Source organism: Chiloscyllium plagiosum, unplaced genomic scaffold, assembly GCF_037043375.1.
Source record: "Chiloscyllium plagiosum isolate Xiang-an unplaced genomic scaffold, Cpla_swu_hap1 HiC_scaffold_7, whole genome shotgun sequence".
In the NCBI taxonomy this organism is placed as follows: Eukaryota; Metazoa; Chordata; class Chondrichthyes; order Orectolobiformes; family Hemiscylliidae; genus Chiloscyllium; species Chiloscyllium plagiosum.
This window is the reverse complement of record NW_028270145.1, coordinates 84,052,283-84,068,601: the sequence shown is the minus strand read 5'-3', so window position 1 is coordinate 84,068,601 and position 16,319 is coordinate 84,052,283. Positions and strand designations below refer to the sequence as shown.

General features: G+C 41.7%; 1 protein-coding gene across 1 annotated transcript in view; it reads left to right on the top strand.

Annotated features, from left to right (window-relative positions):
• LOC122551725 (low-density lipoprotein receptor-related protein 1-like) overlaps positions 1–16,319 on the top strand; it is a 1,910,187-nt gene that overhangs the window by 1,547,566 nt on the left and 346,302 nt on the right. Inside the window, exons 43-44 of the mRNA XM_043694091.2 lie at positions 4,367–4,571; positions 16,017–16,209. Of these exons, the coding sequence (XP_043550026.2) occupies positions 4,367–4,571; positions 16,017–16,209 (398 nt within the window). The remainder of the gene's footprint in view (positions 1–4,366; positions 4,572–16,016; positions 16,210–16,319) is intronic.

Genomic DNA, 16,319 nt, shown 5'->3' with positions numbered 1-16,319 from the left:
TCACATTGCGATTGTACAAGATATTGGTAAGACCACATTTCGAGTACTGCACACAGTTCTGGTCACCCTGCTATAAGAAGGATGTTGTTAAACTGGAAACAGTGCAGAAAAGACTTACAAAGATATTGTTAAGATGTTGAGTTATAAGGGAAGACATGGTGATGTAGTGGTTAACAGTGCTGTCTCACAGTGTCAGGGATCCGAGTTCAATTCTAATCTAAGGTGACTGTCTGTATGGAATTTGCACTCTCCATGTGTCTGCATGGGTTTCTTCTAGATGATCCAGTTTCATCCCACAGTCCAAACACATGCTGGTTGGTGGATTGGCCATGCTAAATTGCTCATATTGTTCAGGAATGTGTAGGTTAGGTGGATTAGCAATGGGAGGTGCAGGGTTACAGGGATGGGGTGGGTCTGGGTGGGATGATGCTCTTTGGAGAGTCAATGTGGACTTGTTGGGCAACATGATCTGTTTCCACACTATAGAAGAGACTGGATCTTTTTTCCCTAGAGTGTTGGAGGCTGAAGGGTGACCTTAAAATGGTTTATAAAATCATAAGAGGCATGGATAGAGAGAATAGCCAAGGTCTTTTCCTGAGAATAAAGGAGCCCAAAATGAGAGGCCTTAAGGTAAGAGGGGAAAAATTTAAAAGGAATATGAGGGGCAACTTTTTCACATAGAGGGAGGTACGTATATGGAACAAACTGCCAGAGGAAATGGTAGAGGTGAGTACAATTACAACATTTAAAAGGCATTTGGTGAGGTACATGGATAGGAAAGAGTTGGAGGGGTTATGGACCCAAATGTAAGCAAATGGGACTATTTCAGTTTATGAAACATGGTCAGCATGGGCGAGTTGGACTGAAGGATCTGTTTCCATGCTGTATGACAGTACTGAGGGTTTTTAACTCATCAGTCTGGAGGTGGAAGGGGGCAAGATCCCCGTGAAATACAAGCAATTTACCATTAGCAAAACTGAAAAAGATAGCCTGACCTCTCTAGGCTCCTAATGACAAGGGAGCACACTGAGTTAGAAAACAGAACCTGTATTTTGGTACAAGTAAAGGAATTTCCCACACATAGCTAAATGTTCGGTTAGAGGACAAATTAAAGTCACGTTCATCAGAGGCCAAATGAAATGTTTCAATCAGCCTGCAGGCCATTGAAATTGCAGGGGTGGCTTTCCAGTGGTAGACAGCAAGTTCCACAGATCCATATTCATTTTAAGGAATCGCACATCCATCATACTGACCTGGTCTGCATTCAGCTCTTAAAGAGTTTTCCATCATGTTCGTCATCCAATAGTTAATAAAGATGCTGAAAGGACACCTCAAAATCAAAGTGCCTGCTCTCTCTCTTCATTAAAACGGCAAGCAGAAGGTCTTTAAATGGTAGAAAGTCCTTTCATTGGCTCTTAGCTTTAAGTGTCCATGCTTACCATCGAGATGGCAAGCAAACTCTCGGGTCATTAACTGGTGAATCAAATTGCTGTTGAATGGCAAATTGTGACAGGTAGCAGGGCTAGGATCATCCACATGATGATCTGACTCATGGCTTAAACACTAGAAAATGATAGAGTGGTGAAAAAATATGTTTCATCCTAGTAGTGAATTCAGAAGACACTTGTGGGGTTTGCAAATTCTTCCCGTGTCTGTGTGGGTTTCTGTCAAGTGCTCCGGTTTCCTCCCACAGTCTAAAGATGTGTGAGTTAGGTGGTTTGGCCATGCTAAATTGCCCAAGGTATTTAGGAATGTGTAGGTTAGGTGCATTAGCCACAGGAAATGCAGGGTTATAGGGATGGGTCTGGCTGGGATGCTCTTTGGAGGGTTGGTGTTGGATTGTTAGGTCGAATGGTCTGTTTCTTCACTGTGGGGATACTACGATGATACCATGATTCTATTGAAAGAGTGGCAAGAACCTGGAAATCATTATGTAATGATAATGGCAAAGGCAAACTATTGTTACAAAAACAGAAATTACTGGCAAACCTATTGGTACTTGACTTCAATTATTTGGTTTTAATACCTGAGGCCTTTCGTCGGCTAAAAATAAAATTACAATAGAAAAATACTGACCTAAATGGCTGTTGTGATCACCTGACTAAGAAACTAAGCTCATGAAGCCGTCAGTAAAAAAAAAATCAGATGGATCCAAATTAACACTTATAAAAGGGCACTGAAATACAAATCTGTATCTCCCCATTGATTCACATCTTTGTAGAAGTTTCACATTGAGATGAATAGTTGTTCCCCAAGCTGAACGCACTGCAGATAATCAGCAGACTCAGAATTACATAAGTGATCCTATTAATAAGAGCTACTTTTGAGCAACAAAGCAGACAACAAGGAATTATTAATTTGTAAGCAACAACTGGAAGATAGTCTCTCTCTTTCAAAACCTCAAAAACCACTACCCATTGAAAAATGAACTTCGAACAACATCCTTTAACTGAGATCTTTACTTCAATGCAACTGAAGAAACAAGACAACAATTAGATACTTAGGATCCAGGTCTAAGATGCAATATCTCAAGGACTCATAAAAATTTTAAACTGTAACTAGAGTACCATTAGCCACACGGACACTACAGCCACCACTACCACGGCAAATGATGATGTCACTTCCGTCCCCGCCACCCACAGACTGCACCAATGCTGACTATACCACCTCAGCAATCGCCGCTAAGGCAACTGCCTCCACGATGGTCACCAGAACATCTGCGAAGACTACTTATCACGTCACTTCTGCCCCCATAGTTGCCACCACCTCAGCCACTTCCGCCCCCACTGTTGTCACTCACCTGAACACTACTGATGAGCATGCAGCCACCACTGAAGACATCACAAATTTACATGGAATGTCACTTCTGCCCCCATGGATACTACTGAATACACCACCTCCACAACCCCCGATCCCCATGGTGTGTGTCACTTCCTTTGGTGAGGTCGCCCATGATATCATGACCACACCCATTCCAGAGACAGTCTCCACCCCCATTCCCAATTCCAGCCCTACACCAGGACCTAACCCCCAGCCCTTCTGTGTTTTTTACCGTTCTGTCAGACCTTCCTCTCACTGAGGAGGAGTGCCTTCATCTCACTACACTCCCAGATCGTTGAATTCAATGTGCATCATGACATCAAGTTTTTCTTCCTCTGCCTCCGCGCTTACTTTTTCCATCAAGACTCCTACCCATCCTCCGAGGACTCCTTTGCCTGCCTCCAACACACCCCATCCATTTGGACACCCCGTGCTGATCTGTTACTCGCCCTCGATCTCTTCATCTCCAATTGCCACCACGACATTGACCTCCTCAACCTGTCCACCCCTCTCACTCACTGTAACCTCTCACCCATGCTACATGCAGCCCTCCACTCCCTGTGCTCCAACCCCAACCTCACCATCAAACCAGCTGATGGGTGGAGGTGGGGGTGGCGCAGTGGTAGTTTGGCACACCGACCTGTACACTGGCCCGCATTTCTGATGAAATGCTTATGCTTGACACATTGACTGACTCTCCTGCTCCTTGGATGCTGACTGACCAGGTGTGCTTTTCCAATACCACACTTTTTGACTCTGTTTTCCAACATCTGCAGTCCTCACTTTCTCCTGGGGTAACTTCCCATCTATTAATTATCACTTTCCTGCCCTGCTGTTTCTAAGCTTACTACTTGTCTCTATGTATGTGTTAGATGATGTTTGTTTTGGGTGGGGATGTTAATAAATCATAAAGCTCCACACTCTAGCACTCAAACAAAACCAAGAAATGGACTTCCTTCACTTTGATCTGGTTTACAAAGTTTAATTGAAGTGTTGCTGGTACATCTTAAATATTGTTGCAGAGATGATTAAAACGAGGGGGTGAAAATTACCCTTCCTGATCTGTGTATCATGCCAACTACAGGGAGTGTTTGAAGTGAATATTACGGGACATTTAAGGAATATTAGAAAAGCATTTGACAGAGAAGGAAATAGAGTTGCAGGAATTGTAGATTTAGATAAGGGAAGATGGAGGAGGTTCAACTGGGACATTAAAGCTGGTAAGTACTGGATGGACCAAATAGCCTGTTGCTGGGTCATATATCCTCTGTAATTCTGTGAAAATATTATGAAATTACCATGAGTCAAATTAGTTTAATCGTTGCTTGCCATGAAAGCAAGTTCAATTGCTTTTTGTGCACTAAGCAATGATGAATGAATTGTAGGTGACATAATGTTGATCGGTGTTACCAGCTAAAAATGGAACTGTGTAATTTATATATCAGTGCTGTTCTAATTTATTGATAAACTGTCAAATGATATTTTCTGCAGTAGACTCAAGATATGCTTTACAAATGAATTTAATTTGACATGCTTTTCCCAACAGCTTAATGTTTTGGACAAACTGGAATGAACAACAGCCAAGTATAATGAAAGCAACCCTGTCTGGAGGAAATGTTCAAGTCATTGTCAGCACAGACATTTTCACACCAAATGGACTTACAATTGATCATAAAGCAGAGAAACTGTATTTCTCCGATGGCTCTGTCGGGCGAATTGAAAGGTGTGAATATGATGGGACACAGAGATATGTAAGTCAATGATTTTATATTCAAATGTAAAAGAGAGTTGAGGTGTCATCTGATCCCATCCTTTGGGCTTCTCCATGAATTTGAAATGTTTTAACTGACTGTTACATCAGTGAGTGATGCAGACACTTTGTACATGTAGCAATGTGGAAATATGAGGTTATGCATTTCGGCAGGAAAAATAGAGGAGCTAAATATAACCTAAATGAAGAATGATTACAGAAAGCTATGGAACCCAAGGATTTGGGAGTCCTCATCCATTAATCACAAAATGCCAGCATCAATGTTCAGCAGGTAATAATAGGGAAAGCAAATAAAATATTGGTCTTTATTTTGAAGGGAATGGAGTACATAAGTAGAGAGGTTTTGCTAAAAATGTACAAGGCATGAGTCAGACTACACCTTGAATACTGTGAAAAGATTGTTGGGCCCCTTATCGAAGGGGGGACAATGGCTGAGTAGTACTATTGCTAAACTATTAATCTAAAATTCCGCGAATGGTCAGGGAATCTGGGTTCAAATTCTACCATGGCAGAAGGTGCAAGTTGAATTCATCAAAGAATATCTGGATTGAAAAATCTACTGATGACCATGAAACCATTGCTGATTATTGGAAAAGTCTATCTGGATCAATAATATTCTTCAGGGAAGAAATTCTGCCAGCCTCATCTGATCTGGCTGACATGTGACTCCAAATCCATCACAGTGTGATTGACTGCCCTTAACTGCTAGCGAGCCACTCAATTGTATCAACCTTAATAAAGAAATGAAACTGAACAGACCTAGCGTTGACATAGGAGCCAGAAAAGAAAATAGGAGAAACAGCCCTGTTGACTCTGCAAAGTCCTCCTTACTGGGGGTGAGTGCCAAAACTGTGAGAGCACAGCAGGCCAAGCAGCATCCGAGGAGCAGGAAAATTAACGTTTCAGGCAAAAGCCTCATTCATGATGAAGGGCTTTTGCCCGAAACATCGATTTTCCTGCTCCTCGGATGCTGCCTGACCTGCTGTGCTTTGCCAGCACCACACTCTCGACGCTAATCTCCAGCATCTGCAGTCCCCGCTTTCGCCAAAACTGTGAGAGCTATCTCACATGCTAGTCAAGCAACAGCATGATACAATTATACTCATAGAAATATGTCTTAGAGACAATGTCCCAGACACCACATGACCAGCCCAAGATATGTCTTGTCCCACTGGCAGGACATACCCAGCAGAGGTGGTGGCATAATGGTTTACAGTCAGGAGAGAGTTGCACTGGGAGTCCTCAACATTGAAACTGGAGCCCATGAAGTCTTCTGGTTTCAGGTAAAACATAGACAAGGAAACCTCCTGCTGATTCCGACTCTCTCAGCTGATGAATCACTGCTCTTCCATATTGAACAACATTTAGAGGAAGCACTGAGGATGCCGAGGGTACAAAATGTACTCTGGGTGGGGAATTTCAATATCCATTACCAAGAGGGACTCGGCAGCAGCACCAGTAATTGAATTATTACTTGGTCTGCGGCAGGTGGTAAGAGAACCAACAAGAAGGATAAACATGTTTGACCTGATCCTTACGAATCCGCCAGCTGTAGATGTATCTGTCCAAGAGAGTATCAGTAAGAGTCAGCATCACACAGTCCTCATGGAGACAAAGTCCTGCCTCCACATTGAACTTACCCTCCATTGTGTTTTGTGGCCCGAAATGTCAATTTTCTTGCTCCTCAGATGCTGCCTGACCTGCTGTGCTTTTCCAGCAATACACTCTCAAACTTCATGGCCCTGTATATTCCTGGGTGTATATAACCTGGATCAATCCTGGTTCAATGGAGAGTACAGGAGCCACTCCGGTCATTCCAAAAAGTGAGGGGTGAGTCTGGTGAAGTTATCAAACAAGGCTACCTACATGCCAAAACAGCATAAGCAGCAAGTGATAGACAGAGCTAAGCAATTTCATGGATCAGAACTAAGCTTTGTTGAAATGACACATGCAGTAGTGAATGGTTGTAGACAGTTAAACAATGGAGGCTGCTCCACATGTATCCCCATCCTCAATGATGGAAGAGCCCAGCACCTCAGTGTAAAAGTTAGGCCTGAAAAAATTACAGCAATCTTCAGCCAGAAGTGCCAAGTAGATGATCCATCTCAACCTCCACCAGTGATTCCCAGCATTACTGATAGCAGCCCTTCGGTCAATTCAATTCACTCCACGTGATTTCAAGAAACAGTTAGAGGCACTGTATACTGCAAAGGCTATGGCCCTGACAACATTCCGACAATAGTACTGAAGACACATACTTCAGAACTTGCCACTCCCTTAGCCAAGCTGTTCTAATACAGTTACAATACTGATGTCTACCTGACAATGTGGAAAATTGCCCAAGTATGTATATATAGAAAGAAAGATAAATCCAATCTGAGCAATTACCATCTCATCAATCTCCTTTTAATCATTGATTGAAGGTGATGGAAGGTGTCATCAAAAGTGCTGTCAAACAGCTCAGTGATGCTCAATTTGCGTTCCACCAGGACCACTCAGCTCTTGGCCTCATTGCAGCCTTGGTTCAAACATGGACAAAAGAGCAGAATTCCAGAGATCAGGTGGGAGTGATCACCCTTGACATCAAGTTTTCATTCGACTGAGTATGGCATCAAAGAGCCCCAGCAAAATTGGAATCAATAGGAATCGGGGGCAAACTCTTCACTGGTTGGGGTCATGCCTTGCACATAGGAAGATGGTTGTGGTTGTTGGAGGTCAGGCATCTCAGCTCCAAGACATCTCTGCAGGAGTTCCTCAGATGATTTGATTTATTTATTGTCACATGTATTTTGTCACAAAATACAGTTAGAAGTGTTGTATAGTTTTGCAACTCTATGGCACCATCTTAAAACAGAAAAATAAACAAAATATGGAATGCAAAAGTAAAAAAAAATGAAATAAAGAAAAACTGCCCAATGTTACAGTCCTTCTTGTTAAGTTCTCTGCCATGGGTCATGGACCTGATGGCCAGGCACGAGTCAACTTTGCCATGTTGCTGCTGGAACACAAGTCGCACTCTTTGATGCCAACACATTTCTACTAAAGTGCTCATCACAATGAGTCCTTGCTGGTTCTCGACAATGCAGCCGCTACTGATGTCACTGGGTAACACATCGGCTCAAACTCACATCCACCACCGCCTCCATTAATCTGCACTGGAGACTGATGCCATCAGAAACCTAAACTCACCTCTGCCCCCAATAGCCATGAGTCAGCGCCAGGACCATCTCGTCAATGCAGAAGCCAACGGGAACCTAAACTCACCGCTGATGCTGCTGCTATGAGTCCACGCTGTGCTCACTCATGTCTAAGCTGGGCTCACTTGCCACCGCCAATGCAACGCTGTGACCAACCTCTTCAACAAAGGCACAGTAAAATAAAAGAGAACAAAAGGAAGAGAAGTGAGGGAGAAAAAGGTAAAAGAATTAAAAAGAAAAGTGGACAAAAAAGACCAGCTTTGGGCTCAGAAGCTCTACTCCGCTGCAATCTTATTGGAAGGGTAGTGTCCCAGACCGAACCATTTTCAGCTGCTTCATTGATAATCTTCCCTCCATCATAAGGTCAGAAGTGGGAATGTTTGCCAATGTTTGCTGAATTTTCAGTGCCATTTGTGATTCCTCACATAGTGAAACACTTCATGTTCAAATGCAACAAGATCTGGCCAATATCAAGGCCTGAGTTGCCAACTGGTAAATAACATTCTCATCACACAAATGCTAGGCAATGGCCATCTCGAGCAAAGACAATCTAATCACCATCCCTCGACATTCAACAATATTACCATCAGTGAATTCCCCCACAATCAAAACCCTTGGGGTTACTATTGGCCAGAAACTCAACTGGGCTTGCTACGTAAACATAGGGCCTACAAGAGCACACCAGAAGCCAGGAATACAACAACAAGTAACTTACCACCTGACTCCCCAAAACATGTTCATCTACAAGGCACAAGCTATAAGTGTGATAGAATAGTCCCAACTTGCTTGATTGGCTGCAGCTCCAACAACACTCAAGGAGCTTGATACCATCCAAGATAAATCAGCCTGTTTGATAGATACCAGATCCACAAGCATCTACTCCAGCCATCACCGACAGTCAGTAGAAGCAGTGTGTCCTATTAACAAGATGCACTGCAGAAATTCACTAAGGAACCTCAGACAACACCTTCCAAACACACGACTGCTTCCATCTAGAAGGACAAGGGGGGCAGATATAAGGAAACACGACTACATGTAAGTTCCCCTCAAAGCCACTCACCATCCTGACTTGGAAATATATCACAGTTGCTTCACTGTCACTGGATCAAAATCCTGGAATTCTTTCCTGAAGTGTATTGTAGGTCATCCTACAGCACATGGACAACAATGGTTCAACACCTTCTCAAATGCAACTCGGGACAAGCCACGAATGCTGACCAGCCAGCGATGCCCACATCCCATGAGATAATAATAATAAAAAATAACATTGATGGACGTCCATCAAATGTTTCTCTTGGCTGATTGCAGGTTTGGATGGATTGTCTTATGAAGGAGAAGTTGAATAGATTGGACCTGAACTGGTAGGAATATAGAAGAATAATAAGCAACTTGATTCAGACATAGATGCAAGAACTTGACAAGCTAGATGCAGAAAGGTTGCTTCCACTTGTAGGAAAATCTCAGAATTAGGAAATCATCTCAGAATGAGGATCACACATTTAAGACAAAGGTGAATGGGATTTTTGTCTTGCAGTGTTTTGTGAAGATGTGGATTTTTTTTTAACCCCACACTGGGTCAGTAAGTACATTCAAGACTGAGATAGATGTTATTTCAGTCTGTAAGGGAATCAAGGGTTATGGGAAAAGGCAGGAGTTGAGGATTTTATTCACTCACAGGAGAGGGCATCATTGGCTAGGCCAACATTTATTGCCCGTAAGTTAAGAGTTAAAGGTCTAGATATGTGTCAGCCAGTCCAGATCACAATGGTAGCTTCCTTCCTTAAAGGACATTAGTGACCCAGATGGGCTTTTCCTGACAATCAGCAATGGATTCATGGTCATCATTTGATTCTTAATTCCGGATTTTTAATTGAGTTTAAATTCCACTATCTGCTCTGGCAGGATTCAAACCCAGATCCCAGAACATTACCTATATATATGGATTAATTATCCAGTGATAATACCATGAGGCCATCGTCTTCCTAAGACCAGATTATCAGATCATTACCAGATCAGCCAAGATCTCATTGAATGATGGAACAGACCTGATGCGCCAAAGGTTGTGTTTCAGCCAGATCTATTGGTCATAACCAATCAATGAAAAGACCGACTAGTTTGCTTTTTAATAGAAAACAAGCAGGCAGGCAGTTCATTTCAGCTGGGTGATTCACCAATTTGGATCCCACTGTCATTGCTTTCTCTTTTGACCAGGCAAGGACACCCATCTGAAACTGGTAGGATTTCTTCCCGCAATTTAATTATGATTCCATTTTGGAAAAACATCTCGACTAGTCACTCCCATAGCCAAGCTGACCCAGCATACCTACAACACTAGCATTTACAGGAAATATGGCAAATTGCCCAGGTATATCCTATCCACAAAAAAAGGGACAAATTCAACCCATCAATTGGCATCAGTCTACTCCCAGTCGTTGGTAAAATAATGGAAAGGTTTGTCAACAGTACTGGCAAGTGACACTTGCAAAGGATTTATCTGCTCACCAATGCTCAGTGTAAGTCGGGAGAGCGTCACTCAGCTCCTGATCTCATTCCAATTTTGATCAAACATTGTACAAAAAAATTAAACTCAAGAGGTGAAATGAGAGTAACTACCCTCGACATCAAAGCAGCATTATACCCAGTGTGGCATCAAAGAAAAAGAGTCAAAAATGTGATGCTGAAGTAGCAAAGCAGGTCAGGAAGCATTCAAGGAAGAGCCAATGTTTCTGGTATAAGCCCTTCATCAGGCATCAAAGAACCCTATCAGAATTGGATTTTGTGGTGTTGTGATCCCAGTTGCTGAATCAGATCCCAGACTGATACCTGGCCTGATAGATCATAAGTTTTATTTCACTTTTGTAAATGACTTGGAACAGAAAGTCATTGATTTTTTTTTATATGCTGCTGTTGTGAGATCCTGAAAAACAACAGCTGAATGTCAACATTTTAAGGAAAGGTTGAATATGTGGTTTAACCGAAAGAGGAAAAGCGATAGTGGAACAGAATAGCCACATGGGAACCTGACTTGGCAGTGTGGAGGATAAATGTTAAACAGACATGGCAGGACACCTTATTTCTTTATGTATGTACATTTGTGTGTGTCTGTGTCCGCACGTGCGTGAACATGCATGTAGGTATGGAATCACTCTGTGAGCATCAGAAAGTATAGTTATCAAGAGGATCTCTAGCTATTCACACTACATTGAATATTTCATGAGAACTGATATCAGCATCCTCCACAACCAGTGCATTTTTAAATTAACCTGTACGAGAAAACATACTTCAGTATTCAAGGGAACGAACAGAAATGTAAAGCATTCAGATCCAATAATAAATTGACAACAACTGAATGATATTTGGTGAGAAACCAGGAACTACGTATTACCTGCTCCCAGCAGGAATGTTTTTGACAGGGGAGGCACAGGCAGTAGGGTGTGTGCCCAGCCCATCAGCATCTCAGGCTCCCTGAACTCATCCACTGAATATCGAGTGTGTGTAAGTGCTGTAATACATAACCTGCCAGTTGTAGGTAAGTGCAATAAATGAAACTCAATTGACCTGAGCATTAGCCTGCTTACTCTGTGATAATGGTGGAGAGTACCCCTTCTAGTCTATGACCCCCCCCCCCTTGAATTAATAGTACCTACACTGTCCCGCCTACCTACTTACCTATACTTCAAGATCTACTCCTTCACCTCCCTGTTTTAAAATACTCCGGGTTACTTCAATCCTGAATCCATTGGGCCTCCTTGATGCACCGCCTGCAGACCCAGTAGCTCCCACTGCAGAGGCCTCATGCAACCAGGATTCAGAATAGGTGGCAGCTCCGGAAAGTAGAGCTTCCTCTCCAGTGTGTGGCGAAAATCTGACTCAACAACACTTCAGCCAGCTCACAGTATGTTGTGGCTGGGAGCTGTGTGGGTACATCTCCCCAGTGCATTCCCATTGCCAGAGATGTTCCTCACCAGTGGACAGGAACCTTGATTCAAAGTCCACTGAATAAAGGGGGCAGCTAACCATCATATTTAAGATCCACTTTGAGCCAAATTAAAAAGAAGCAAGCAATAAGGTCAACTTAGATAATCAGCTGGAATTTTACCAGCTAAGAATGGAAGTTCATTTAATTTTATTGTCAGAATGTGAATGGTGCTGAGAAGGTTGCATTAATTAGGGACACCTTTCGAACTGTTACAGTCCTTGCTATGGTAGTGTGCCACTATCAGTTAGCTCAGCTGGCTGGATGGCTGGTTTGTAATGTTGCATGATATATCAGTGTACATTCAATCCCTACACTAGTTGAGGTCATTGTGAAGGCCATGCTTTTCTTTTCCTGAGACGTGTCGATCCTCAAGTTAATAACACTACCACTGGTCCCTCCCTCTCTATCTCTAATCTCTGTAATCCTCTGAGACTGTGGCAACGTTCACAGTCAGTGTTCATAATAATACTAAATGGGAACTGGAGGATATTGATCCAGCAGCAGTGAATGAGCAATGTTATATTTCTAAGTCAGGTTAATGTGCAAATTGGAGGAGTATCTGGAAGTGATGCTGTTTTCATGAAATTATGGTTTTTATCATCCACAATTGTGGAGGTCACAGGGAAGGAGATGCTGCAGAATGATTTGATACCATTGCAATCCTGAGAGTGCTGCGCTATGTCATAATAAACACCATGAAAGTGAAACTGAGGGCAAACCAAATGTTTCCTTTGTGAAACAGTGAAGCACTTGTCTTCTCTTTGAACAATATATAATTGCAGAAAGTAACTTCCCACATGCTCCTACCATTTCTCTCACTTGTTCTTTTCTTCCATTATTTGATATTTTTGGCCCATGTTCTTTGTACTTAACACTTCAGGTATATCAAGACATTTTAAGCATAACAAAATCACAATTTGGCTTCTATATGCAACTTTCTCTCATTCACCCTCACCTATGATCTTCCATCAGTTATGTATAATTCCTATTTTTCCCATTTCATTTTAACAGTGCACCAAATATCTTTGATTCAGAACATTATATACCACAAACTAGCAGTAAACTGACTCATTTTTTTACTCTTCTATACCACTGTTGGTATTGGAAAATCTATATCACTTCGATTCACTCAGAGTAATTGTAAATTACAGTTCAGCATTGATTAAGGGTGTAATTTGTGATGATTAAGACTGATTAATCATTGATAATAATTGTTCTGAAATCCATTAATCATTGTTTAGTGCACAAAGAGTAATTGAACTTATTTTCATGACATGCCTCTTTCCACAACTACCAACTCATTAAAATTTGCCATTTCAAGTTCATCTTAAGGTCTTAGAATGAATGACTGATGAAGCTGTTCCAGCATTTTGATCATTACACAATATTGTGTGCTAAATGATGAATTAGGCTTCAAAATAAACGGCAATAGAACATTCTAATAAATAAAGATGTAGATTTTCTGTTATTAAAGCTATTTGTTTGTAGCAATTATCAGTCATTCAATCATTATTTCGGGTATGATTAAGCAGAAAATAACCAATTACCAATGTTATCAAGTTAGATAAAATCATACTTATGTGGAGAATACTATATCTCAGTGAGAATTATTTACATTCAACCACAGCTGGTTCTTATACCATTAAATATCAATTGGGTTTTACTGTGTTAAAATAGTTAACAAAATACAGTTGTATCCTACAGGTATATCAGACTTAAAAGGTTAACTTTGTTCTTCTCTCCATAGATGCTGCCCGACCTGCTGAATTTCTCCAGCACTTTCTGTTTCTGTTATAATAAGTGTTAACTGAAGAGGTTGGGAGCTAACTTGGCGAAAAGAGGTCATGAGATATCTTTAGCAAAGAGGGTTATGGAAAATCCCAAAGCCTTTTATTCATATATAAGGAGCAAGAGAGTAATCAGAGAAAGGGTTGGCCCACTCAAGGACAAAGGAGGAAAGTTTTGTGTGGAGTCAGAGAACATGGGTGAGATTTTTAATGAGTACTTTGCATCAGTATTCACCAAGGAGAGGATATTGAGGTTAGGGATAGATGTTTGATTCCTCTCGGTCAAATCGGCATAAGAAAGGAAGAAGTGTTGGGTATTCTAAAAGGCATTAAGGTGGAGAAGTCCCCAGGTCCAGATGGGATCTATCCAAGGTTACTGAGGGAAGTGAGCAAGGAAATAGCTGGGGCTTTAACAGATATCTCTGCAGCATCCTTGAACACAGGCGAGGTCCTGGAGGACTGGAGAATTGCTAATGTTGTCTCCTTGTTTAAGATGGGTAGCAGGAATAATCCAGGTGATTATAAATCTGTGAGCCTGATATCAGTGGTAGGGAAACTGCTGGAGAAGATACTGAGGGACAGAATCTATTCCCATTTGGAAGAAAATGGGCTATTCAGTGATAGGCAACATGGTTTTGTACAGGGAAGACCATGTCTTCCCAACCTGATAGAATTATTTGAGGAAGAGACAAACTTGATTGATGAGGGAAGGGTTGTAGATGTCATATAAATGGACTTCACTAAGGCATTTGATAAGGTTCCCCATGATAGGATGATGGAGAAAGTGAAGTCACATGGGGTTGGGATGTATGAGCTGGAGAACTGGCTGGGCAGCAGGAGACAGAGAGTAGTAATGGAAAAGAATTTCTCAAAATGGAGAACGGTGACCAGTGGTATTCCACAGGAATCCATGCTGGACCACTGTTGTTTGTGATTTACATAAATGAGGAGAAATTGAGGACTGTAGTTGCTGGAAATCAGTCAAAACGTGTGGTACTGGAAAAGCACAACTGCTCAGGCAGCATCTGAGGAGCAGGAGAGTCAACGTTTCGAGCATAAGCTCTTCATCAGGAATGTCAGCTTTCCTGTTTCTCAGATGCTGCCTCAGTGGCTATGCTTTTCCAGCACCACGTTTTGACTCGGATCCACATAAATGATCTGGAGAAAAATATGGGTGGTCTGATTAATAAGTTTGCAGATGACACTAAGATTGGTGGAGTAGCAGATAGTCAAGGGGACTGTCAGAGAACGTAGCAGAATATAGATACATTGGAGAACTGGGCAGAGAAATGGTTGAGTTCAATTTGGGCAAATGTGAGGTGATGCATTTTAGAATATCCAATCCTAGAGCGAACTCTACAGTAAATAGAAAAGCCCTGGGGAAAATTGATGTACAGAGAGATTTGGCTGTTCAGGTCCATTGTACCCTGAAGGTGGCAATGCAAATCGATAGAGTGGTCAAGAAGGCATACAGCATGATTTCCTTCATCGGACAAGGTATTGAATACAAGAGTTGTCAGGTCATGTTGCAGTTGTATAGTACTTTGGTTCAGCCACATTTGGAATATTGCATACAGTTCGAGTCGCCACATTACCAGATAGATGTGGATGCTTTGGAGAGATTGCAGAGGGGGGTTCACCAGCATGTTGCCAGGCATGGAGGATGCTATCTATGAGTAAATTAGGATTATTTTCATTAGAAATTTTGGGTTTGAGGTAGATCTGACTGAGGTCTACAAAATCATGAGAGATATAGACAGGGTGAATAGCAAGAAGCTTTTCCCAGAGTGTAGGACTCAATTACTAGGAGTCACAAGTTCAAAGTAAGAGGGGCGAAGTTTAAGGGAAATACCTATGGAAAGTGCTTTAAGCAGAGGGTAGTGGGTGCCTGGAACGTATTGCCAGTGGAGGTGGTAGGGACGGGAACGATAGCATCATTTAAGATGTATTTAGACAGATACATGGATAGGCAGGGAGCATAAGGATACAGATTACTAGAAAGCAGGTGACAGGTTTAGATAGAGGATCTGGATTGGTGCAGGCTTGGAGGGCTGAAGGGCCTGTTCCTGTGCTGTAATTTTCTTTGCTCTTTGTTCTAACTTGTTTGAAAAACAGAGTTGGGGAAAGGGGGAGAAAATCTTTTTGGGTATGTAATTTCTTTCGGACATGAAGATTGCTGCCTATGCAGCCTCTGTGATATTCTTCACTGATACCAATGGTATAAATTTCTGCTTGGCATGGATCAATTGAGCTAAATGATCCATTTCTGTTTTGAACAATTCTTCAACTTATTGAAAATTATTGAGCAAAAGATACAAGAAGGAATATGTTTCCCGATTGCCAATGTTATTTGAACAGATCAGTCCATAACATTAGCTCGACAATGATTTTCATTCTTGTAACTCAATTTTGGCCAAGAATAGTTTTAATTTTTTTCTCCCTCTTGGGTTTCCAATACACAGGTAGTTCTGAAATCTGGACCGGGCACTTTCTTTGGCTTAACTATTTATGGTGATTACATCTTCTGGACAGACTGGATGCAGAGATCTGTAATGCGCTGTGATAAGTACACGGGAGGAGATGTTAAAGTGCTGCGTTCAGATACAGCACATCAACCAATGGGAATTATGGTTGTGTCTAATGATACCAACAACTGTAAGTTGCATTAAATATTCTGATACTTGTATGTCTTCTTTTTCTTTAAATGATAATTGAATGTGTTTATACTTTCTTAATATTATTTACTTGCTCTTTTTAGTATTGAT